This window comes from Apus apus, chromosome 3 (genome assembly GCF_020740795.1).
Source record: "Apus apus isolate bApuApu2 chromosome 3, bApuApu2.pri.cur, whole genome shotgun sequence".
Classification (NCBI taxonomy): Eukaryota; Metazoa; Chordata; class Aves; order Apodiformes; family Apodidae; genus Apus; species Apus apus.
In genome coordinates, this window is record NC_067284.1 from 2,503,956 (window position 1) to 2,530,397 (window position 26,442).

At 44.2% G+C, this 26,442-nt stretch overlaps 2 protein-coding genes across 7 annotated transcripts in view; one reads left to right on the forward strand and one right to left on the reverse strand.

Moving 5' to 3' along the window:
- Positions 1-13,704, reverse strand: part of CEP57L1 (centrosomal protein 57 like 1) — a 33,471-nt gene extending 19,767 nt beyond the window's left edge. For 3 of the 6 annotated variants that reach the window (XM_051613145.1, XM_051613140.1, XM_051613146.1), the window contains exons 1-5: positions 13,610-13,704; positions 7,295-7,402; positions 6,222-6,798; positions 2,216-2,349; positions 1,566-1,720 (exon numbers count right to left, since the gene is read on the reverse strand). In XM_051613145.1, coding sequence (XP_051469105.1) covers positions 1,566-1,634 — 69 coding nt within the window. In that variant the 5' untranslated portion in view covers positions 1,635-1,720; positions 2,216-2,349; positions 6,222-6,798; positions 7,295-7,402; positions 13,610-13,704. Of the gene's footprint in view, positions 1-1,565; positions 1,721-2,215; positions 2,350-5,831; positions 6,799-7,294; positions 7,403-13,609 lie in introns of all 6 variants that reach the window. The other 3 variants (XM_051613144.1, XM_051613142.1, XM_051613141.1) reach the window with 3 other exon arrangements.
- Positions 13,705-13,926: 222 nt separating this feature from the next.
- Positions 13,927-26,442, forward strand: part of SESN1 (sestrin 1) — a 75,576-nt gene continuing 63,060 nt past the window's right edge. Inside the window, exon 1 of the mRNA XM_051613122.1 lies at positions 13,927-14,591. Coding sequence (XP_051469082.1) covers positions 14,310-14,591 — 282 coding nt within the window. The 5' untranslated portion in view covers positions 13,927-14,309. The remainder of the gene's footprint in view (positions 14,592-26,442) is intronic.

The following is a 26,442-nucleotide window of genomic DNA, read 5'->3' on the forward strand; positions in this document are numbered from 1 at the left end:
ACATTGCTCTCCTTCAACACCCAACATTTTATAAGAATTTTTCTTGATGATTTCTAATAGCTTATTTTTGTCCTTTTACAAGTCAAGGATTAACAACATTTTCTATTTTCTGTTTTATAGACTTCAGTGTCTGCCTGTCAGTGCTCCAAGCACTCTAAGTTTTAGAGCCTGATTTCATTTGCAGCCTCCTTAGTGCTCCAATGCCTATCTTTTTACATATGGTTTACTACACAATAAAGGGATAGTTCTCCACATTCAGTGCTGAGGTAACAGAAGGGTATTTAACATGCACTGTCACCGCTCCCTGCCCCACCTTTCCACATTCTTTATTTCACCCAAAGCACATCTGAAGACAGTTCACACCCTGTCGAATCGTGATTTTCCTTGATACTCAACCCATGAACAGTGAAACTTGCAGAAAGTGCTTTAGTCTAACACAACCTCTAGGAAGTTAGAGTTTCAAACCACACTAGCAAAGTAGCACCAAGCATTTCACTTGATGAAGCATAAGAAAGAATAGTAAATACAGCTTAAGCTGACAGAAAAACAGCTTATTTGAAAGTTCAGTGATACAACAATTATGGTATTGTGTGAGTTTAAAATACAGGGCATGAAACTGAACAGTCTTCTCGCTTGGGCAAGGCTATGTACAGCCACTAGTTCCCAAGAAAGCCAAAAAAAGGAGGTATCTAGTAAGAGGTGGAAGTAATCTAAACCAAGACTGGAACCTGCTGCTGAAGCACACCCCAGGAAAAGCCACTCACGCCAGAAGGGCGAGGAAGAAAAGTTTTCAGGAATGAAAAAAGTTTCCAGGAACAGCTCTTCCAGCACTGCTCAGCAGCCGCATCAACCAGAAAAGTCATCACCCACCCCCACCACCTCTTCAAGACAGGCAGAATGCTCCCTTCCTCCTCCGAGCTGCCATCAGGGAGATGTTGCCGTGAGGGTCCCTTTGCCAGGGCTTGCTTGACCTGGGGCCTCCCAGGCGCTGCTGCTTTTGTGTGCCCACGCCCCTGGGACAGACCCCAGGGCTCTGGCATGTCTCCCACCCCAGCGCCAGCACAGCCCCCAGACCCACAATGGGGGCCTGCCCGGGCTACCCTGGCACCCCAGGCCTCTCCCAGAGGGTTCCCTGTGGGGCCATCTTGCCTCAGCCCAGGCCACAGGCTCTCCTCGCCGGCAAGAGGTCCCACCTTGGTGACCCCGGCACGTTGGCGGCACACAAGCCACGTGTGGTGCCTCCACAGCTTTGTCCTGGAGGCCCAGGGAAGATGGCAGGGGGACGGGTGGGCAGCTCTGGCAGCCAGCTAGGCCAGGCAGGCGCCGCGGCCATGGCCCACGGCAGCGCAAGGCCCAGCCCCACGGACGAGAGAGGCCTGTGGCCCTGACAACACGACGAGAGGAGACCGGCCTAGCACGGCACCAGCACAGCGTCCCCCAAAATACAAAACCAGCCAGAATTACCTATCTTCCCCTTGCTTCTCAACGTCTACCTGTCGGCGATAAGCAAGGCTCACAAAGTCCGTAAAAAAAGCACACGGACGGGTGCTCAACAAGCTTCTTACCACGGCTCTGGACAGGGGAAGGCAACTTTGGAAGCTCCAGGGGAAGAAGGTGGTTTTTGCTGACACCATCTAACCTCCTGTCAGTCGGCATAAGCAGAGACTCTCTTTTCCAACCTCCTCTGGTGGAACGTGGCCCCCTCACATGCCGGCAGCTGCTACACATCCATGAGTTTCCTTGTTACTGTCACATAAACAACTTCTGCCGTTCCCAAGGAGATGGTTCTGTGGCCAGTTGTAAGGAGGGTGGTGATCCAAAGCAAACAATGAAAAGGAGAGGGAGGGAAAAAAGCACCAGAAACTTGTGCAGACTCACAGTTTTGCCGGTGTAGGGAAGGGGAAGAAGCAACCTGCAGCTGGATGGGGGGGAGCTCACCAATCTCCTCCTAAGAGCACAGGTTCAGCAAGAGGCATGAGGGAACACAACAGCCAACTGCCAAGCCTCTTGTGCTTGCAGAACCCCTGCTGTGGCCATAGTGACAGACCTTGCTTTGCCACAGCTTCCTCAGATGAAGGAGCTGCGCGAAGGAGGCCGAGGGAACGGTTGCTATAGTGCTTGGAGGCTTTGCCAATGAAATTACTCCAGTAGAGGTGCTCTGGGGTAGACAAGCCTCTTAATATCTTAGCAGGTAAATACAGTTCATAATAATTACCTTGCATAGGAGTAATCTCTACGACACTGCAGGGCTCAGGCAAGGACACGGGCCAGGAAAAGGACCACGTCACTCTACGCCAGCAAGACATCACCAAACACCCTGACCCCTTTCAGCCCACCAGGACAAGAAATCTACCAGGAAATAATTAAACAGCTTGATATACATTTGAACATCAACTGTCTTACCATCAACCTTTCCCCCCACAACTATTTAAGTCTCTAAACCACCGCAGACAGGTTTGCTTTATAGAACAGGTTACAAGTTTAGCCCACCGCTCTTCAACTCCACGCTACCCTGGATGCTGGTACACAGCCCTAGAGAGGTTCTTTAAAGCAGATATTGCATCCTGAATGGCAGTGTTTGTACTAACGTAACTCCGCAAGGCTTAGGGGGATTTAGCACTTGAACAACACTCATTAAAGCAGCCAAAACACCGTTGTTTAGACAAGCCCTTGGTGGAGGAAATCGGTGCACTCCTTTGAGTTTGGGGAACAGCCAAGAGAGAAGTATGTGTAAATGGAGGCTGATGAAATACCCTGGTTACAGGCAGAGGGGAGGAGAGGAAGAAGGAAGAAACCCAGCAAGCTGCACCACTGCAAGGAGTGGGGTGAAGCACTTGCATTGTGCAGGTCACATCTGGAGTCACCACCAGCCCTTTGGGCTTTTTAACCAGAACCGACCCAGCCCGTGTTGGCGGACGCAGCAGTGAGGGTCAGATGCCCAGTGTTATTTTACACAGAAAAACACCGTAGAAGTAGCCAGTTCACATCAAGCATGGGGCAGTTTAGTGGTGCCTATAGGGCTGCCACTAACCATCAGCATGGCCTAGACACCTATGTTGGCTCCAAGGCTGAGCCAGGAGGCTCCTGTAGCCCTGTGCACAGTCCACGGTGCCAGGCACAGCACACCAGCTCAGTGACAGCACTGCACTACTGCAATCACACTGCTCACCTCCCTCCTTGGGTGTGAGGATGGTCCCTTCAGCAGGACCTCTTTTCCCACCACATGCGGGTTGGGAGCCAGCTGGCACAAGGAGTGCTGGGGAGTAATCCTCAGGTCTGTACCTGGAGGAGGGACTTTCATGTCAGAGCAGAGCAAGGAAACTGGAGTTTGGTGCCTTAAGACAGATAGAGAACTTCCCATTTCATCATGATGGTAATGTAAGTACCAATGTGACTTCCCTTTACAATATTTACATTTGTTTCTGCTGAAAATGGCCTGAACTGAGTGCCCAGAGTACTCGATCAGGCTGCTGTAAAAATAAATTGAAATTTTAATTATCGCTGCCTAGTGCAAGTAAGTGTTGTCAATATCACAGAATCACAGGATGGCTGGGGTTGGAAGGGCCCTCTGGAGATCATCAAATCCAACCCCCCTGCCAGAGAAGGACCAAATCTAGGGCAGGTCACTCAGAAAGGCATCTAGACAGGTCTTGAAAGTCTCCAGAGAAGGAGACTCCACAGCCTCTCTGGGCAGCCTGTCCCAGGGCTCTGTCACCCTCACAGGAAAGAAGTTCTTCCTCATGTTGAGGTGGAACTTCCTGGGCTCCAGTTTGAATCCATTGCCCCTTGTCCTGTCACAGGGCACAAGTGACAAGAGGTTGTTCATTCCTCTGGGTACCCAGCCCTCATCCATTTACACACATTAATTAGAACCCCCCTCAGTCTTCTCCTTTCCAGATTAAAAACCCCCAGGTCTCTCAGCGTTTTCTCAGGAGGCAGGTGTTCCAGTCCCTTAATCACCCTCGTAGCCCTGTGTTGGACTCTGTCAAGTAAATAGTTGGGACTTACTGAACACCACTGAAATCCTAAATGCTACAGAAAGACCTTTTATTACTTCCGCATCCTCATCCATCCTGTTCCTCCCCTCCCATGCTGGCCACATCATTAAAGAAGTTTAAAAAAATAATAATCTTTTGAAGTTAAAAGTCAAAAAATGTTTTGCCACACATAAAATTATGCCACATACTGTAAAGCAGGATGTGGAAAAGCTTTTTCCACATGTGAACTCTAGCAGATTTCAGGAATAATGCTGGCTTAATGAATTCTCAAAAGATACACACTCAGGGAATAATGTAATAATGGAAGCAATGCTCCCACTGAGTTCTCCAGTGTTTGTTATCTGACAAAGATCTTGGTTCATTCCAGTCACTGTGAGGGCAACCTCTTAGAACCTGAGAAAGAGGTGCTGTCAGAAGACCTTTCAGAGAGGAAAAAGAAAAAAACAGACCAAAGCATTTTCCAGAAAGAAATACAGAGATGTCTATCTCCTGACCTGACCTACTGGGCAGGCACAATTTATACTGATTTTTTGCATAACTCGAAACAAAGTCTCAGATGAATCAAGGAATGTTTCACTGTTTATCTGACATATTATAAGAGAAATTTTAAAGAATTGCCCAAACACAGGCCATACCAAGAAACTCCCAGAATGCTGGCTGCTGCTTTGGCTACTTGAGCCAAGCCTTGCTGGGGAAAGGTTACGTGAGAGGCCATTTTCGTGACACAATCCAAACTGGTCTATTTTTTTCCCCCTTTTCATTTTCCTTTGAGAACCAGGGAACAGCTTGATCAGCTGTTCTAGCTGTGCTGCAACGCTCTTTCAGCCTTATTGCCAAGAGACAAAGAACAGCCCTTCCACTGACAAAAGGAAATCATAGAAACACAGGGGTTGGAAGGGACCTCTGAAGATCATCGAGTCCAACCCCCCCTGCTGCAGCAGGAACACCCAGGGCAGGTCACACAGCAACATGTCCAGATGGGTCTTGAAAGCCTTCAGAGAAGGAGACTCCACAACAATAATTAATGTTGTAGGCAAACTGTGCTGTTGTTTTGGGAACACCCAGTCTCTAGCATCCTGACACAGCCACTTCAATCAGCCTGAAAGGTTATGACCTTGCTCAGGACATATCCAACTAACTGGTACTCATTTGTCTTCTTTAATCTGAGCTAGAAATGGAAAGGTGACAGCTGCAAAACTAACAGGAAGTGAAACCTCACTGGATCAATAAGGCTTTTCAACAATGTTTTTAAGTTCTGCCAAGTCCCACTTGTGATTGATGAGTTTAGAGCAAATGACCAAAGTTTCTCAGGGCAATTAAGGAACTTGGGGAGTTTTTTAAAAAACAGGCAAATCCACAGGAGTCAGTTTGTTGTACAAATTGCGAGATAAAAACTGACAGCCTGAGAACTGGATGTATCCAGGTGAAGTGCCTGGTTTCTTCTTTGATACTACTGTAGCAAAGCCTGCTCATCCTTGGATTTCAAGTCTTATGCAGAAGGTTTTTTCAGTCTTATAAGAAAAGGAAAAGAAATTACAGTCTGTGTTTTCTCATGACACTGTATGCACTGTGAAGTGTGGTAAAACCTGGTACTTTAGTGAAAAAAACCCTCCTAAGTCTTCTATTTCACCGTGTCACACCTTCTAAGCATTCATACTGATATTTTTCTAGTTCCTGTTTGCTAGAGACAAAGACAGAGAACAAAACAAGAGGAAGAAAGACAACAGAATGAGTTACACTAGTACTTTGGGAACAAGCAAAGCAATAACCAGGTGGAGAAAAAACAGGGATTTTTTTTTTTTAAAGCAATTTTTTTCAGGGAGGGGTTCTAACCTGGCCGTGTGCAGCAAGCAATCAGGGAGGGCCATGATGTCATTAGAGTTTTGCAGTTTTCTTCAGTGAGCACAGCAGACCCAATTCCTCCTAAAATTTGGCCTCCATTCATACGTACAGGATAAAATCATATGCAGTATTTGTGGGGAAATGGAGTTGGTGGGAGCTGCTTTAACCTGTGTGAGCAGATGGTGACTGAAGGTAGCATTCCGAGGAGCAAGACTGCAAATTCCTATCTAGTAACTAGACACGATGTAGCATGAAAGCATCTGGCTTAAAACAGGGTTATCAAAAGCACATTTCTAAGTCTTTAATCAGACCAAAGCAATTAAATAGAACCTTTTTTTGTAACAAGCATAAAACACAAAACCAAGTATTAGAAATGCTCACTAATCTACTTCCTTGCTTCCCTCGTAGTTCCGTTCTTCTTTTCTCCTACACCCCCATGTTACAGTTGCTTTCTCTTCTTCATCTCCTCTTTTCCTTCATTCTTTGTTCCTTGCTCTTCTTTCTTTGGTCTTCTTTTTCCCTCACTCCCTCTCCTAGCATAAAAAGTTAGGGTTTTTTACAAAGTGAAGAGGCCTTTTTCCCCCTTCACATTTAGAATGCAGTTCCAACAGACGCTGCCTGCTCTTAGTACCCTGACTGATGTAGACATTGAACGTGCTCTCCTCACCATCTCCCAAAAGTTACTTCTCCCCACTGTTATTGCCTGCTGATGGTACCATCACATTGTCTTCCATACGTGGTTTGCTCAGCGTGGTCACTTCTCTTCACCCTCAAAAATGTGCTTTTGCTCATTAGATTGGAAAAAGCTCTCCCAGCTTCCTTGAGGGCAAAGTGGAGTATGTGTCCTGATAGATGGGAAGGCAAGAGGAAATCACTGGCTCTGGCTATTGACTCTTGATTAAAAGCATGAAGACTTTGCTGTGTCCAAGGGCAGCTGTCTCCAGTTAGGACTGTGTATCTGTGCACAGGCAGAAAAATCAGACATTAGAAGGACAAATGCAAAAGCAAAAAGACGTATTAGGGTGAGGTGGGGTAAATGTAAGAGTGGGTCAAAATGACAATCATAGTCAAGAAATGTAATGAGGCAGGGGATAGTTATTGCAAGTACTGACTCACTCACTGTAAACACTTCTACCACACAATAATTTTCACCTTTTATGCCTCAAATATTTAATGCGATCACTGAAAGATGGTTCTGAACGTTGCAACTTGCCCTCCAGGCAGATGAAACATGCAGATTGTGTCCCCACCACTGCCTTGGAATTCATTTTCAAAGTAAACTTCTGTTTTTTCCCCAATACTTTCTCAGGGAAAGTGTCACATCCAACATTCTTTAAACTAGCATGGAGATGGAGTAGGAGGTAGATTTTTAGCCAGATAACTAGAAGACCATAACATGGATGAGCAGAGAAACACAAAGTGGATAATTGTTCATAGGAATTGTCTCCTTTTACCTATTACTGCTTCTAGTTTGGTTTTTTTTTCACATTTTCCTGTGCTGCTGACAACTAGGCACCAGGCAGGGAACAAGAACTCCATTCTGCATTTTTACATCAGGCAACCTGAGAAAAGAAAGGAGAGGAATAAAAATACTAACAAGGAAAAAATAAGTTTCACTCCTAGCAAGAAATGAATCTCAAAGCCATCATTTGTCAGCAAGGCTTGTCTTTAAAGATGCATAAAAACAGCAAGCAGATTTCAGTCAGGACAGCTCCTCCACCTTATTTTGGAGACCTATTTTGTTGAGGAATAATTTAAATAATACCACATTTACATGACTCAGAATATTCACACTCCAACACATCCACATTCTGCATTTTGAACAGGCACGATATCCTAAATATTAATGCCAAATAGTTTGTATTTCATATGATAAAGCAAATATTAAAAAAATGCAGAAATGATCTGTCACTGCTTCTGGCCTGAGTTGTCTGGGAAAAATTACAACACTCAGAGCTATGCAACAGTAAACTTGTTTAATATCATCTGTATATTTAAACTTGCATGATGACTTCAGAAATGCATGAAAAATCACAATGAGATACCATGAAATGCTGCACAATGTTGCATGCATAAAACTAACTTCAGTTGTTGATTTTAAATTGTTTAAGAGACATTTTTCCCATATTAACTAGAGACACAGTTTGTGACTGCAAGGTAACTCAGTGGATCTCAGGGACTTGAATTAAATTCTTGCTGTTCTGTGTGACCTTAATAAATCACAGAGGGATGAGACTGATAAGGGACTGATAACTTTCCAGGATACAATGAGCCTCCCAACCTCAGGGCTGATTCTTGGGTTTGGTAATGAGAGGCTTTCATTCCCTGCGTGTAAAAGAAGTGCAGGTATAGGCCAAAACAAGCAGCATGCTGAGTGAGGAGCTAACAAAAGCTCTGTGCAGGGAAACTATGAGCATGGAAGTGTGTCAGGTCCCACCCTGATGCTTGGCACCTTTGTCCTCTTGGGACTCAGAATTTGGACTCTTCTTCTGGTGGTGAATGCCAAAATCTGTTATTTCAAACAATGAATAAAGAGCCCCTGTAGCTTCTCTGGTCTGTGACTTCATTTCATATGGCTGCTGGCCACAGCATTTTTGTGTTATTACTGGAAAACACCGAGGTCTGTGTTAACAGCCAGCCTGCCAAAGGTGTCTAAAAGGCCTATCAGGCTGTCAGCAGATCAAAGATTCCCAACCAGCAGTGTTCATTTTCTTTTATAGTGCAGCTGGAGGAAACAGTGTCCACCTTCTCTGAGCTGTTACCCTGTGGGTAGAGCATTGGCCAGGAAGTGGGAGTTCCTGGGGAGCATTCATGCAGCATCCCTGACCACCGTGCTAGAATGGGAGGAGGAAGAGCAGGAAGGAAACAGGGAGTCACCACCTTTTCGTTTGAAGTTATGACCCTGCGTGGAGAAACGTGTAAGAGTCTTGTCCTAGACTCTTACAAGGATAAGGCAGCTGAGGCAAAAGACTGAGGAAAACAGGGATGTATCTGTCTCATCCAGGTTAATTGTTGGAAGCGAGTCTTGAGTTTTATTTATGCTTTCCTTGTAGTGAATAGTCCCTGGATAAAAAAAAAAAAGCACTGGCTTGGGAATAGCTACTAGAAACTAGGAGTAAGTGCCTACAGCTCCCTGTGTCTCCTTCCTTGTAGTTCACACCAGTGCCACAGGTTTTCCTTCCCAAGAGGGACACAGCTTCAACAGGTGAGGTGATGAATGCTTCCCTTCCATTTTGCAGTCCTTCTCAGCATCCGGGATGCTCTTCTTGGAGTTACAAGATGTTGATGTAAATTCCCTTGAGCTCAAAGCTGATGCTGTGATGGCTGGGTTACTGCACTCAAGGTGAGCACTCGACCAAAGGCAGCTGGGCACTGAAGCCAACTGTGACTACAACAGAAGAACCTGACCTATTTGGCTTGGAGATGTTCCTCTCAGCTGGACCTCTGCTGGAGCTGCTCCACCTACTTCCTAAACAACAAGTGAGCACAAAGGGGAGAGAGGTGCCAAGATGTCCAGCTCGGGACAATTCTGGATATTTCTATCCAGTCTAGCAGAGTTCAGGTGGCTGCTCAATGGATATAAATGTTTAGCTTACTCATGCACTTTTCCGGGGTCTAGCCCGTAGTCTTTCAGCTACATTTATACAGCCAAATGGAGCACAGCCAGAGAGCTAGCACAGCTCAGCAGGACTTCCAGAGAAGGGCTACCAAGATGATCAAAGGCCTGGAGCAGCTCTGCTATGAAGACAGGCTGAGAGAGTTGGGGCTGTTCAGCCTGGAGAAGAGACCTTCCAGTCCTTGAAAGGGGTCTACAGGAAAGCTGGGGAGGGGCTTTTCATCTCAGAAGACAGTGATAGGACAAGGGGTAATGGTTTTAAACTGGGAGAGGGGAGATTTAGGTTAGATATTAGGAAAAAATTCTTCACTACAAGGGTGGTGAGGAACTGGGATGGGTTGCCCAGGGAGGTTGTTGATGCCCCATCCCTGGAGGTTTTTAAGGCCAGGTTGGATGAGGTTTTGTGCAACCTGGTCTGGTGGTTGGGTTCCCTGCTCAAGGCAGGGGTGTTGGAACTTGATCATCTTTAAGGTCCCTTCCAACCCAAATTATTCTATGATTCTATGACTTGAAATGGTCTGTAGTTCTGCTATGCTACAGCCCAGCTCTTCTCAAAACAACACATGCTTCAGCTTAAAACTATTTCATAGTGTTTCTGCCAGAAAGATATGGTCCCCTAGGAAAAAGCTGGTGGCTGCCTTACCCACCCCTGCTGCATTTGCGACCTCTAAGGAGGCAGGGTGGCAGTTTGGTAAAACATAAAGTAGGCCAGAACACCTGGGAGATACACAAACATGTGCTCAGAAGTGAAAGGAGGCCACAAGTTCTCCTACATCTTACGCTGTCGCTTGCTCAATCATTGAGGCCAGTCTGTTGGGATGAAAACATGAGTCTGGGCTTGACACTAAGCTTGGGTCTCAGTTCAAAGACAGAGGAGTAGCCTCTGGCATTCTGGTGTCTCTCTGCAGGAACAGGAGGCACAGGGCTTTGCTTCCTCAGAGGGCTGATGTGAAGAAAAACACATTAAATACTGTGGAGTGCCCAGACACTGCAGCAACATGCCAAACCCCAGGTGTAAAAGGGGAGGGTGAACTTCTAGAAGAGCAATCCCATCCTAGGTATTTACTAGTTGGAATGAAATAAGCCTGAACAAAACCAGGTGTAAATAAAAGCAGTTGAAGGAATCTAATTTTAAAAAGCAGTTCCTTCAAAGCTGAACAAGTTTTACTGTGTTATTGTGTTTTCCAGAAATCACCCAAGTGTGCTCTTTTGTGACATACAGAAACCAGAAAACACTTTCAAAAGTAAATATAATTTATTTCTTAGAAAGGACATGAATACAACAGCTTTATACTGTACTTTCAAAAGATATTTCTGCTTTGGGATATCACTTGTATATGGCTATAGAAGTTCTTATCTAGTTAAAAAAAGAGGGAAGTTGATAAATAATTAAGGAAGGAAATACTGAGGTTTAAAACAGCCACAAATTTGTTTTTCTTCAGCTTATCTTTTTAAAAAGTCAAATGCTGTAATTCTGGATGAGTTGCCAGATTGTTTCCTTCATAATTCTGCCTTTCTCTCATCCGTTCTTTAGGGATCAAAACCAAGCACACCAAGATCAGGCAGTGAACACTCAAATCAGACAAACACATTCCCCTGACTTCAGTCTCTTGATTAATTCCACTAGCAGCCTTTGACCTTGATTTCCACAATGTCTTGCAGTACATGGAGAAGCCTGACACAGTACTGGAAAACTGCAGAGATTTGGGATGGAAAAAATAAAGCCACCTTCATCTCCATTACCAAAGTGCTACATTAAAATCTATAAAACAAAGGGCTGAAAAATCTGAAGTTAAGGCCTTGGAGCAAGTTTCACAATCTGTTTCCTGTAGCCAGAGTTCATTTGCAGGCAGTGGAAAAAACAACATCTAAAAGATAAAAGGCAGTGCTGGGACTTCCAATCAATCTCAGCATTGTGTGGGAACAGAGCCATCCCAAAGTCCAACACCAGGCCTTCAGTTCTGATTCTGGTTCACTTTACTGACCCTGGATGTATGCAGTTGTTGTCAGAGACACCCAGCAAACACAGGATTATCAGGGAAAAATAAAATCTCTCCAATTTCTGAAGATCAAAATGTGGATAGAAATAAAGCAAGCCTATGTGACATGCCTGTTCACAAGAAAACTGGGAGACCACAAGGAGTAAGGACAGAACAGGGATCAGGACAGGAAGCTGAAACAGTAGCTAATGAAACAAACAAACAAAAAATCAAACAAAAAAACCCCAACAAAACATAAAAGGCACTGGCAGAATTATTTTCTTTGAACCCATCAGCTATGATGGGTGGAGGCCTTGAGTTCTTAGAGAAGACTCACATTTATTACAGGCAGTAATGATTTCAGGAGACACGTTGCTCACAAGGGTGCCAAGGCCCTAGAGGAAGCAGCTGCATGAAGCAGTCCAGGCCTGTCCACACCACCAAACAATGGCTCACAGACTCCTTGTGGAAAGGATTTTATGGGAGAAAGAGCTTGGTCTTCCTTGAAAGGTACAGGTAATGACAGAACTACACTTATTTTGCAAGCTTGGGAGAAACCACGCCAAAAAAACTGAAAGGAATGAGAGATGAAGAAACCAGATTCTTTACAAATAACAGAGCTGTTGATGGCTGGTGTTGGTGAGCCAGCCCAAGCTCAGTTCCTGGACTCAGGAGAAGTTTCTGTGTTTTTTCTGTGGAATGTGAAGTAGTTTGTTCTGCTTTTAACTTCAGTTTTGAGGTCTGAATTTTAGAGTGGGAAAGATGTGCATGAGAAATGTAAAATATTTATGCACGACCCTACAGGCTCCATGTCCTGTTTCTAATTTCCTTGCAAGAGTTCTTCTGCATTTCAGTAGACTCAAAACTGTAGTTTTAGGATTGTTTTAATGTGACAGCTGCAAATGGGTCATTCTGCCTTTATCTGTTTCTTTCTCCTCTGCCAAGAGGTGACCTGGATCAAGGAAGTGAGTTGACTGAAATTAACTTTCTTTTAAAAATGCCTCTTTTTTTTTCCCCCCTGCAAAAAGGAAGGAAGGAAGGAAGGAAGGAAGGAAGGAAGGAAGGAAGGAAGGAAGGAAGGAAGGAAGGAAGGAAGGAAGGAAGGAAGGAAGGAAGGAAGGAAGGAAGGAAGGAAGGAAGGAAGGAAGGAAGGAAGGAAGGAAGGAAGGAAGGAAGGAAGGAAGGAAGGAAGGAAGGAAGGAAGGAAGGAAGGAAGGAAGCTGTATGGCCAGGGAAACCAGAATACCAGCCCATTTGGTAGCGGCCTGCAGTTAATCACAGAATGGTTGAGGTTGGCAGGGACCTCTTGAAGTCATCAGGTCCAACCCCCCTTGCTCAAGCAGGGCCACCTAGAGCCAGCTGTCTAGGACTATGTCCAGAGGGTTTTGAGTATCTCCAAGGATAAAGACAATCTCTCTGGGCAACCTGCCAGTGCCTGCTCACCCCTGCAGTAAAAAAAGTGTGTTTTCTGATGTTCAGAGGGAGCCTCCTGTGTATCACAGACCGGTTTGGGTTGGAAGGGACCTTCAAGACCATCCAGTCCCAACCCAACCCCCTGCATGGGCAGGGACACCTCCCACCAGCCCAGGTTGCTCAGAGCCCCATCCAACCTGCCCTTCAACACTCCCAGGGGGTGGCAGTTTGTGCCCCCTGCCCCTGGTCCTGCCTGGGCACCCCTGAGCAGAGCCTGGCCCTGCCCTATTTGCACCCTCTCTTCGGGCATTTATATACACGGATAAGACCCTTGCTGAGCCTGCTCTTCTCCAGGCTCATCAACCTTAAAAAACCTGAAAAAAAAAAGGATAAATCCGGATTACAGCGCTGCGAAACTGTCACCCAGTGGGAATATTCCCGGGGTCCCTCCCCCTCATGCCCCAGCGGCTGAAGGTGCTTGCACAGGCTGTTTCTGCTTTGCCTTTCCGCCCATGTGTTTACTCAGGCGACATCAAAGCCTCCTGCCCAGGCGGACCTCTCTGACGAGCCACCGCAGCTGCTTAAATCACTTTTTTTGGTTTTTTATTTGTTTCTGCCAACGCAAACCCCTGAGGCCGAACCCACCAGCGGGCACCGCTTCCCTCACACACACACACCAAAAACAGCGACCCACAACACCACGAGGGGAAAAAAAACAACACGGCAGCTGTGCAGAAGCGGCAGGGAACGCTCTCTCTTACCCTTCCTGGGCAGGTCCCGCGGTGGGAGCGGGGGGGTTTTGGCCGCCCACCCCTGCGGGAGCGGCCCCGCAACGCGGCCTGGCCCCTCTGGCGAGGCGCGGGGACTACACCTCCCATCAGCCCCTGCGGGCGCTGCCTCCCTTCCCGCCCCCCACTCCCCGCTCCGATTGGACCGTGGGCAGCGAGGGCTGAAAGGCGATTGGCTGACAGGCGTGTCCGTCATGTAGGGGGGCTCCCGCGATTGGGCGGAGCTACTTCTGCCCCGCCCCGCCTCCCCGGCCCCTCTGAGGGGATCCTCCCGGGGTCTGTGGCGGCCCGGCCCGGCCCCGCGGGGAGGACCGAGGGAGCCGCCCCGCTCCGGTAGAGGCAGCGCCGGGGCCGTCCCCCTTTCCCTCCATGCCTGGGGCGGGGAGGAGGAGCCGCCGGCTCTGCGGGGTGGTGGCTGCCCCGCTCCCCGCCGGCTGAGGCGAAGCCCCCGCTGGCTGGGCAGCCCCGGCGGCGGTGGGCGGCGGGTCCCGGGAGCTGCCCTGCCCTGCCCTGCCCTGCCCTGCCCTGCCCTGCCCTCCATGAGGCGCGGGCAGCGGTTTCTCCGTTCGCCGCCGCCGCGTCGGTCGTGTCTGTGGGCGGGCTGGCGGCTGCGGGGAACCCGCCATGGGGCGCCGGGCCCGCTGAGGCGCTGGCGGAGCCGCCGGGCGGCCTGATGGAGGAGCGGGAAGGCGAGGTGCGCTGGGACGGGCTGTGCAGCCGCGACGCGGCCACCCGAGCCGCCGCTTTGGATCACATCCGACAAGCCGTGCTCCGCCGAGGCGAAACCGTCGCTCCCGTGCCGCCGGTACCGCCCAGCCGGGCCGCCGACGGGCTCCTGGTTCCCGCCGCCCGGGATGGGCTGAGCGAGGTGCTGGCCCGGCTGCTGATGCTCTCCAAGCGCTGCCCTTTCCCCGACGTGAGGGAGAAGAGCGAGGCGATCCTCGGCGGGGTGCAGGTAAGCGCGGCGGACCCACCTCCGCCGTGGGACGGGGCCGGGACCTCCCCCCGCGGGCTTCCCCGGGGCTTTTCCCGGCCCCGTCCCGCTCGCAGCACCTCGTTTTCATCTGTGTGACCGGTGCTGTGATCATGCCAGGTTGGCTTTCCTACAAAAGCAGGAAAGATTGGTGTATAAACATTCAGAGGGGACAGTTAAACGATATAAACCGGGGCAGGAAGCTTTCTGGCTCTTAAAAGCTGTCTGAGCTTCAAGGCTGTTAAAGCAGAGCCTGTCAAGATTCCCTTTTTTGTTGGTGTTATTTCTTGGTAAATCGTTTATCCACTGGAATCAGTACGATCAAAACTGGGTTTTGTAGCTCACAGGCGGTCTAGCCAGTAGAGGATTACATTTAGTGACCTTTTATGCTAACAAAAATAAATGTTACGTTGTAATCTTCCAGTGTTACAGTCTAATTATAGATACTCCTGCTCACCTCAAGTTTTTGAGAAGGTCTTGAAATTCTGAGGCAGGGCTTGTATCGACCGGTCCAGTAGCACTGCTAAAAATACTGAAGGAAAAGGAAGTTAAGGTGTTTCTTTTAATCACAACGAATGTGTAGAGCTGGGCTTGGAGTAGGCTGCCCGATTCCCACTGCTGTGCTTTTCCTCCCTGAACATAAGCAGGTTCAATAGAGGGGAATCTAGGGGGAAATAATAATTAGTATTCATTATATATGTAATAATAATATTAATAATAATAATAATAATAATACAAGCATATATATGTATGATATAAAAACATTAAATAGGTGTATTTTCTATATAATACACATGTATTTTAAAGGAACTCTTACATAGATCCATTTTTGCTCTGTCCTACTTTGAAGTGGTTCAGAGAAATTCTGAGTTTGGATCATTGAAGCCGAGAGAGGCTCTGTTTGTTTTGTCTGACTTCTCTGCAATGTGCTAAATGCAGTCTAATTTGTCTTACACAGTTTTGGGCTGTCTGAGGCATCTTTCTCAAAGCACGTTTTGCTGTAGAAGCTGTAATTACAAGGTGGTCTGTGTGAAAGGCTTGACAGCTAGACTGCTTTTCTTTGAAAACCCAAATCAACAAAACAAAAAAAACCACCCCAAAACCCAAGCAGCTTTAATATTAAATTGAAAACTTAATCTGGCACCTTTGAATCAGCTCCTTCCCTGTTAAAAATCCCAGTGAGAAGTGTGTCCATTACCAGTGAGAATGATGAGTCACTGGAACAGACTGCAAAGGGAAGACTTGGTTTTATCAGGCACAAGTTATCAGAGTCTAGTCAAAGGCCAGACAGGTGGTGAGCTCTCACCTAAGTCTTGGAGGAGGTCAGAATATAAGATCTGATGACTCCCTTTTAGCTTTTTATATATGAAGTTACTGACATGTTCAACTATTAGTACTGTATAGAAACTTTTTTTTACTAGCTTTTTGAAATAGGTCAAAAAGTTTTGGTAGAAAATACGTTCATCTTCATACAGCAAGTGCAAGTTCCAATCCCAAGGTTGTAGCTGGCTTGGTTAATAATAATAGCTGTGAAATTTATAACAGATGTGAAACCAATTGTATACACATAAGATGATCAGAGGACTGGAGGACCTGCCATATGAGGAGAGGTTGAGAAAAGTGGGTTTGTTCAGCCTGGAGAAGAGAAGGCTCAGGGGAGACCTTATTACCATGTTCCAGTCCTTAAAGGGTGGCTGCCAAGAAGATGGAGACTCCCTGTTTGCAAGGAGTCCCATGGAAAAGACAAGGGGTTATGGGGACAAGTTGCTCCTGGGGAGATTCCAGTTGGACACAAGAGGTAAATTTTTCCCTGTGAGGACAGTCCAACATTGGAATAGTCTTCCAGGGAACTGGTGGATTCCCCCACATTGGGCAGTTTGAAGTCTCAGCTTGACAGGGTGCTGAGCCACCTCATGTCAACTAGAGTAGTGCCTAGAGAGGTTGGGCCAGATGATCCTTCAGGTCCCTTCCAACCTGCCATTCTAGGATTCTAAGCTGCAGTAAAGGTTCAATAACAAGTTAAGCAAAATAAAATCAAATACATTATTTTAAGAAAATCCTTAGAAGCTGCTTTTTTACTTCTTTTTACACAGTAGATTAAGAGGGAAGTTTTCTAGATCCTGTGAATATAGAGTGGTGAGTCTTAGTTCTTATGGCTCTACTCAAACCCAAAAGTTTCTGTTGTAATCCTTGCATCTGTATTTGTGGAAGAAATAATCCAATCCAAGTTTTCCATTTTGGATGCCATGGACTATTGTCAGGCATGACAGGGTTTTCTCTTGATTTCATGGCCGAGAGAAATTGAATCCACATCTCTGCAATGAAGATGGCAGATAAAGCAAACTATTAACTATAATTATCCCATAGAACTCATGGCTTTCAGCAGTGATTCTAAAGGTAAATAATTTAGTAATATTATAAAAATATGAAATCAGAATGGTATCAGTGCTTAAAGGACTTGCTTGTATTACATTATCTCCCTGTTTTGGGATATGAAACAATTTTTAAGGCCACAGCAATATATGTACCATTATGCTGTCTAAACCTTATTATCTGCCAAGTTATTAAATGACACAGAGCCCAGAGCAGGAGAGTTCTCCTGGGATTGTAGCTGCCCTCCCTTTAACTCCCATGGGACAGTCCAACTTGGACAAGTAGTCTGAACCTGGACTACTTTTATTTTGGTGGTTTTTTTTCCCTGAACTGTAGAATTATAAAATGTGCTTCCTTCATCTGTCTGCCCTGCATCCAGGATAGGTCAGTGAGGAAATCAAAATACTTGTGTTTTCCATTTGGTCTAATAGCTACTTCTTTCTAGGGCTAGTGCCCTCTTGCCTGTAATCAACAAATATTGAGGCATGAGTAACTGTGCTGCTGGTGTTTTTTGCAACCTGGTGTCTGGAGCAAGTTGGTAGAATGCATTGTAAGGCTGGTGAGAGCTGCAGGCTTGGCAGCAGCCTGGGTCAGCATGGCATCCTTCTCAGCCTGCCTTTGTTTTGGGTTTTGTTGGGTTTTTTCCTTCTTGGGGGGGGGGACGGGGCGGGGGGGGGGGACGGGGTGCAGGGGCAGTGGGTGGGAAATTCCTCTGAAGTACGGTGAGATCCTAGGTGTGCATCTTTCTTCTTTGCTATTGGTATCATTAATGCTATTATTAACAAATAGGATTGCTTGTATCAGAATCTATAAGAATAAATGATTGCTTAATGTAAGTTCCTGTTGATTTTACTTACATGCAGGATGAGTTTCTTATTTTATGCTGTGTATATTTATGTATATATCTATATGAAAGATAGTATATCTAATTTCTCATTTCATTAGACAAATTGTTTTTGTAAGAATTATTACAAAGACAGTATCAGCAAACTAGCCTTCTTTTTTTTTTTTTATTAAGACTTTCATGCTTTTATTTATAGAAGCAAGGTCACTGAAGTCACTTTGACCAAATACATATATGTATTTTAAATAGTTAAAGGTATTTCAGTTGCAAAGCTTTAAACACTTGAAACAAGTTTGAATGTTTGCATATGAAAATATGTGATGAGTGGTTTTTGAGATAAAACCCCTAATATATCACAGCTTTTTGCTGTCTTCTTGCATCTGCAGTATTTTGCACTTATTTATAGCATATTGCTTATGACCTTGAAGAACAGCAGGTCATTCCACCTGGTATGCTATGGGAGACCTTAGAGCACCTTCCAGTGCCTGAAAGGGCTCCAGGAAAGCTGGGGAGGGGCTTTGGACAGGGCAGGGAGGGAGAGGACAAGGGGGATGGATGAAAACTGGAGGAGAGGAGATTGAGGTGAGACATGAGGAGGGAATTCTGGAGTGTGAGGGTGGTGAGAGCCTGGCCCAGGTTGCCAAGGGAAGCTGTGGCTGCCCCATCCCTGGCAGTGTTGAAGGGCAGGTTGGATGGGGCTTGGAGCAACCTGGGCTGGTGGGAGGTGTCCCTGCCCATGCAGGGGGTTGGAACTAGATGATCTTGAAGGTCCCTTCCAACCCAAACCAGTCTGTGGTTCTGTGATGAACACAAATACATGGGGAATGAACAGCAGAGGAAGGTCATAACACCTGATCATTCAAAATATTCTGCCAGGCCCCAATGAGCTCCATTAGCTCTATGTGACTGGAATGTAAATACAAGGTGTATGCCAGCAGCTGGAGCAGAACTATTGAAAGTATGAGATTTGCTACTTAAAATCTCTCATAACCAACCAGTGTCTTTAGGAAAAGACGGAACAGTACATATGGCTCTGCTTACCTAGGTACGTTCATAAAAATAGTTTTCTAGATTGTCAAAGAGAGTGCCTTTGGGAGGCAAGTTGTGCAGGAGTGACCACAAGATGTTAGCCTCTGTAGGATAAAAGATGGTAGAACAGCAGGATAAAATCCACAAATGTAAAAAAAGCTTAGGATTTGGCATGTAAAGCTTGATTGGTGGGGGGTGGCAAATACAAGGAAGAAAGGAACTGGTCCCAGCCTCTGTAAGAAGTAATGCAGTAGTACCAAATGTTTCACTGAAGGGGAAAACTAATAATGTAAAAGAACTTTGCTCTCTGTTTATCTCTTCAGTGATGTAACCACAAGAAGCATGTGTGTTGCTGAAGATGCACATAAAGTGCACAAAGATGCATGAACAAAACTGGGGACAGTCAAATCCACTATCAGGTGTAGCTAAAAGGGATACTGGAAGAAAGCAAGAAATAAGAGATCCACAGATTAGTGGATTAACAGATAATGCTGAGGTGATTGGAATGTTCTCTGAAATGGTTAATCCAGCAGTGGAGTTAATAGCCATGTTAAAAGCATACACAGAGCTTGGTCTAGACTGGGGGGGGGAAACTGTAGGTTGCTTGGATAAGCAACAGATTTTCAATCTGGTAGGGCCTGATGAAATTCATTCTGAGGTGCTTAAAAAACCTCTATCTGAAGCAATCCCAGACCTGATAGTGGAGGGAAGAAATAGACTCAAAAAAAAAAATAAAATAGTGGTGCATACCTCTGCAGTAGGAGATATGTGGGATGGGATGAAGATGAAACCGGTGGATTTTGACTTAGGCTCAAAGAAAAAAATACTGGAGCAGTGATGAAACATGTTTTTAGGCCTAGAAAAAGAAGTTGAGCAACAGTCAAAACAGATGTATCCAGGATAAATTATTTTAAATGCAGCATTTCTACTTCTGTGAGGGAGTAACCAGGCCTTGTGGTTCAGAGAGAGGCTGTAACATTAACATTCTGATATACGGAAATCCTCAAGATTCACATGATACTCTTATTAACAAGCTAAGTAAAACTGTATGGAAAACCATCCCCAGAAGGTAGGCAAGGTCAGGTAGCTGGTACCCAGTACAGGTTCTACAAGATGAAGAAAGCTGGATGAAATTGGTGGTGGTATGGTCAGTTCAAAGGGAGGCAATGGCAATACGTTCCGAAATAAACGGGGGAGGGAGGGGTGGAAAGACTGCTGCAAAGAGGAAGGAAGCATGAGCTAGAACAAATAATTGGTTGATCTAAATTCCAGCAAGACTTTGGTTAGATGTTTGGGGGAGAATGTCAAGGATAGTCAAGCAATGCATAGGCTATCCAGTGATGTTCACAGAATCATCACGGATTGGTTTGGGTTGGAAGGGACCTTCAAGATCATCCAGTTCCAACCCCCTGCATGGGCAGGGACACCTCCCACCAGCCCAGGCTGCTCCAAGCCCCATCCAACCTGCCCTTCAACACTGCCAGGGATGGGGCAGCCACAGCTTCCCTGGGCAACCTGGGCCAGTTCATCACTAGAACACTTTGTCTAAACTGTTCCTAAGCATCAGGTTGGAGTGATCCCCTTATCTGATCTCCCCTTGGGAAAGGCAGAACGTTGCTAACTGCATGATTTTTCCTTCCAGCCTCTCTTTCTGTGTTTTGTGTTGGTAGCTGCTTGGAAGGATGTACCTTCTAAGGGCTTTTCCCTTTATACTTCCCAGATGTGTAGCACTGGAACTTGTGCTCTGGAACTTCTGTCTCTTACTGAACAGCAGCATGTGGGCTTGGGAGGACTCTTGAGTACCCCCCTGTTTTCTTAGGCCTGCTGCTCTAGCAGATAAAGGTCACAGAATCCCAGAGGGGCAGGTAACTAGAGACAGGTCATGTCAGCAGCCAGATATATATCCTCTCATGTTATAACCTGTGGGGACATGGAATGGAATACCCTTACCTCTCCAAATCCTGGCAAAATACTTGTATGGATTTAAATTGAATGAGCACCCAGAACGGATGAGAAGGCTTCTAGTCACAGCCAGAACAGACATCCTGTCCTCTTCCTCTGCCATAGTATGTGGGACAAATAAATCCTCTTCCAGGAGGGGAGGTAGTAGTTCCCCTGTGTATGTCCATTAAGGATAATATAGTAATAAGTTTTCTGTTTTATTGCTAGATTTTTCTCACCTAGAGTTCACTACCTCTTTGTGAATGCACTGTCTGAGCCCTGCGGTGCATGCTTGTGAAGAGTGAAACTCAGATATGTTCCTTGCTCACAAATGGTTTTTCCTGATGACTCTGGTATTACAGGAGACTGGCTAACTTCCCAAATCCTTAACCTGCTTTTGGTGTAATATTTGATAAATTACTTCATAACTTTCCTTCAGTTTTTTTAGCCTTCCTGGATGGCAGAAGGAACTTTCTTTAGTGAGCTTGGGAATGTGTAGCTAGGCTGATCTGTCAGGTTGTGGGATATTTTATGTCCAAGTTAATTTGACAGTGTCTTACTTCATGTTCCCCCTGTTGGTCAGTCACCACAGAAGGGTGTCTCAGATGAAGCTGATAGTCTGTTCAAGCCTGCAAATTTAAATATAGTATCCTCACTGGCAGTGATGGATCTGATCCATCTGGAAGCTGACTAGTCTTGCTTCACAATGCCAATATCCCAATCAGTTTGTTTCCCATAATGCTCTTATGTAAAGTGGATGAAAACATTGGTTTTTTTCTGAGTTCTCTTCAGAGCAAAAGTATGTTCTGTCTCTTCCAGCCTAGGTGGAATGGGTTTAATTATGTGTTGTGGGCTGCTCCCTCCAAAAGCCACATGTCTTTCTGCCAGATTTTTTCTGCCACATTTTTCTGTTAAGTTGTTTGGGTTTTTTTTTTTTGTGGAGTTCAGATACTCTTGCTCTTCTCAACATTGGGAGAGATACTGAAGTAATAATGTAATGCACTTAAATGATTAGTCTTATTTACACTCTTACTAGCCTCCAAAAGGAGCTGTACCTCCACAGTGTTTATTGTAAGCATTATGTGCCTGTAGCAGTGTGGTGAGCCTGGCTGGAGAAGTTAAGGGACAAAATTTAATCTTCACATGTTAGGGAATGTTTTGAGTAGGGGTGTGAACATGTTTTTTTAAAAAATTAAATTGTCAATAGTCCTTAGATTGTATTGTATGACTCCTCCCTCCTTCAGATGACTGCTTGCCTCCTTCTGAAGGCTTCAGTCTGTTTGTTGAGAGAGACCAAGGGAAATGGTATTTTGTTGAGCTTGTCAACTACAGAAATCCCTGACCCTGAGAAGGCCTTTGGTTGGAGTAAAGAGTTGCTTGAAAACAGTGGAGGTTCTCACACTGATGTAAAGTAAGGTATCGGGGTCACTTCTAATGCTGTTTCAGTGTGCTTTTCCATACTTTCCCATGCTGTATGACATTCTTCTTGCATGGAAATTACCTTTGCTTAGTCAGCTTTTTCTTATAATTGCTTGGGGTAACTTGATCTGTAAAATTATGGACTTAAGTGATTCTTCTCATTTGGTCTTCAGGACATCATAACTTGACTATTTTCAAAAGAAGTGAAGAGTGAAGCACATATTTGATAATATTGGCTTGGTTGGTTGTTTTCTTTCTGTTTTTTTAATTGCATTGAAATGCTTCAAACAGAAGAAATTGAACACAAATGTTTCCTCAGCTCTTATTATTTACTGATGAGGTGAGGAACTGCCCTGTGTGCACTGGTGGCTTGCAGAAAGAAAAGGTTTGTTTCCTGATCTTTTTTTTCTTTATCTTTTTATTTCTTTCACAGGAGGTAATATTTAGAGATCTGTAGAAACCAGGAATGCTTCAGCTTGACTGCTTTTTGTAAAGAACAGCATTTGTTCTCCTGATCTAGTAGTTGCTAAGTCACAAGAGCTCTGTTTTAGATGGCTTTTTTTTCCTTCTTCTCTTTCAAGAGGTAATTCTAGAAGCTGGATGTTCTTATAACCTCATAGCTGGAGATGACCCTTTCCAGTCTTGTGTATTCTAGTGTCAGCTCAGTCCTTTATCTAAAATTATTTTTCTTACTCTGATCCTAATGGTTTATGGGTAGCAGTGTGATCCTTCTCTCTGCATTGATTTTGCTAAAAGTTCTGCTCTTAAGTTGCCAAAAAGCCAACTTATTTCTATTAAAAAAAAAAAAAAAGAAAAAAAGTGAAATAATAATTTGTTTTCCTTGGTATGTAAATAACTGTCTTAATCTGGGGTGGTTGGCATGCATTTGAATCCTCCTTGCTCACCTCTGGAGGAATTTTATGCATCTTGAGATGTACAATCAAAATTAAAAGCACTAAGAATTGGGAAAGGTTTTGGAAAGACAATTTTTATCCTGGTCCTCTCAAACCAGGACAAGAAATTAGCATGCAATATACAAAGCATTAAGTAAAAAAGATGGACTCCTAGGTCATGTAAAATAATACATTTGCCATTCGTTTGACCAAGCTACATGGTTTAAAAGAAAATTTCATTGTCTCACTGTGACAAGTGCAAAGTGAGCCCTGGGGAAAGACTTGCTCTTTTGTCCTCTTACTCTTGATTTTTTTTTTCTTCTTCAGGTCAGGGTTTCTCCTTTTAAAACAAACACAGTGGAAAAGTACTGAATATACCATTGTGGGACAGAGAAAGAGTTCTGAAAGCTTGAGTAGATTTTCCTGTGAATACTTAGTGTTTAAATTTCCAAAAATATGGTTTGCTGTCAGTATGGTTTTCTATTCCAGTAAGTTGTTTACAGTTTAAGGGGGAGGAGGGAAGAGCTCAGTGCTCTCTCCAGAAATCAAGTGAAACATGGAAATCTTCCCTTGGACCTACATACATGAATTAAATCCAAAAAGTTAAGTGGTGGTTTTTCTTGTTTACCACTTTCGTGATGTTTCCAGTGACTTTGACTTCGGGATTTTTTTTGTTGGTGTGGTTTTGTTTTGTTTTGTTGTTGTGTGTTTTTTTTTCCCTTTGTGTTTTCCTCTGGAAAGCTTGGGTTAGGCCACTGCCAGAAGTTGGGTTGGGAAGGTGAACTGATTTATTTCTATTTAAACCTAGTAAACAATTTACCATTTTTCCTTACTCCAGCTTTATGTAGAAACCAAACATGTTCTTTCAAGTGATTTTGTGTCAGAAATATCTCCCAGTCTTGTTTACTAGGTGTCTGAATATTACCTCAAAGTACATTGGGCTGGTATTTTAAAAATGGGGGTGATGCTAGAATGCATCTTATTTATACTGCTACTTATTTAGTCTGATGTAAATCTTCCTCCTGTGCAACTACAAGAGTTTTCTTTCAATCCAGGTTTTGTGCTAAAGGAAATTACAGTATTTCTGAAAATGTGGTTTGTTTTGTTTTTTTTTTACTGTAAATGAATTAGAAATTGCAACTTTTCTTTACTTTTCTATGCTTTCTGGAGTCATCAATAAGATTTTATCAGTTGCAAGTCTTACTTGGCAAGTCCTTTGTCTCCCTAAATATCTGTCTGGCTCTGTCAGCCTTCTGACTCCAAGTGTAACAACCTCTTATTTAAATTTTCCTCCCTGAGATATGCTTGCTTGCTATTGAATTGTTTTTAAACAGTTCTTCCAAAATAGGCATTTTATTTAAGTATTCCTTAATTACTAAATTTCTAACTGAAGGAGGAGGGAACCTCTTTTCTGAAAGTTATTTTTCCATGGCAGCTTGTTGCTGAGCCTCCACTGTTTCTGGTGTTCTGGTGCAACAAAACTTTGAGCTTTAAAATGCAGCCCATTTGCCAACAGCACATTCCACTCAGATTAAACTGTTTGTTTGGATTTTCCATTTATTTAAATTTTAGTTCTAATTTAGATTTGCACTGATTTCCATGTAGAAGGAAGACTGAATAGGGGAAAAACTTTTCTTCAGCTTTCTATTTCTCTGAATTTCCAATCAATGCTGAGCACAAACTTATGTCTGTTTAACAGTACTGAATAATTGGCCATGCATTTAACATTTTCTGGAGCTCATCCTGTTATGAAGATAAGTCCTTATCAGGACAAGATAGCTTTTTATATTTGCCCTAATTTCGTATATGTCCATTCTCTCCTTCCTGCTTGTGTTACATAAAGGGTTTTAGAAGCATTGTAAATTTAGCTAGATTGCTTTTTTTAAAACAACAACAACCAAACATGTATGTTTATAATAGTTGCTTATATTTACCTAGAAATCAAAGTATAAATAGTGTTCTATAAGAGAAGCTTTATTCTGACATGTTTATGGCTACTGTTCTGTTCCAGTACACGGGAAAAGAAGCCAACTGGAAATACTTGTCTGCTTTTAGAAAGCATGTTGGTATCTTGGCTTCTAGTGTTCTGCTTTTCTAACTACACAGAACATGGCTTCTCTGCTTGGCTGGTGTCTGGAATCTGTTGGAAGAGGAGCATGTGTTAATTGGGAAGGTCAAATGTTGCTTCTCTTTCATTACTTGGTGTCAGGTCTTTCTGTTAAAGGATTGAATTTTTTGGGTAAGGTTTCACTAGGAATAAAAGCTTTTTTAATGCAGAAGATATTTTACATTGTGCAATACAAAAAGTATATTGAAATTTTAGATTCTAAAGGTAGTAAAGTATATATATACATTAGGTGAATATCTGATACTGAAGCATAGACTGTTTTTTGGGGCTTTTTTCTGCTTTTTAAAGTTAGCTGATATGTTTGCTCACACTGGTGTCGGGGGGAAGTAAAGTCTTCTATACTCTGAACTTACAATGCAAATCATTAGTGCTAAGAACAGTGAAAAATATGGCTGCTTCATGGTGCTTCTAGTGCACAAATTCATTTGGTGGTGATAGGCCATGATGTGCCTCCAATGGCTGTGGCTGACACCTGTGTTCCCCCTCTCAGAGGGTTCAGCAGTGCAATGTGTGTCACAGGTTTGCATGTTGCTGGGGGAAGTACAATGCCTGTGCCTCAGACCTTCTGGGGTACGGTAGCCACGTGGCTCAAAAGTAGTTCCCAGTAGTCATAAATCTTCCTGCATGTGCATGAAAACATGCTGAGTAAGAAGATTCTTCTCAAAATGCTACGTGGAAGCTGAGTGACTTGCTGTTCCCTCAATAAATACTTGATAAAAATACTTGGGAAGCTGTCCTGGTTTTTTTTTAAAAAAACAAAAACACTTTTCAAACTTAACCTTTCTACAATTCTCTGAGATCTTCTGATTCTATGAAAAGCAGTTTTTCAGATCCCTAGCTGTACTGGAGCAAAACATATATATTTTATATATTTGTTTGTTTGTTTGTTTTATGGATAGCCTCCATATCCTCTTGTTTCTTACATTTTTTGAACATGCAGGTGATCAAAACCAATGGAACCTGTTGCACTCACTGCAGAAAGGTGTAGTGAATTTGAAGGAACACCTGGGGGAGACTTGATGTCTCAAGTTGTATTTCCATATTTTTTTTTATATGAGGTAATATCACTGTGAATTAAGATCTATTATTCTAAAACTCTGGAAAAACTGTACTGTCTGGTGCTACTTCTGGTTATAGAATAGTAAGCTGAAAGCTTCATGAGATGGGCTGTAATTGTTGTTGGTGATGGTATCTTACTAGTTTTCT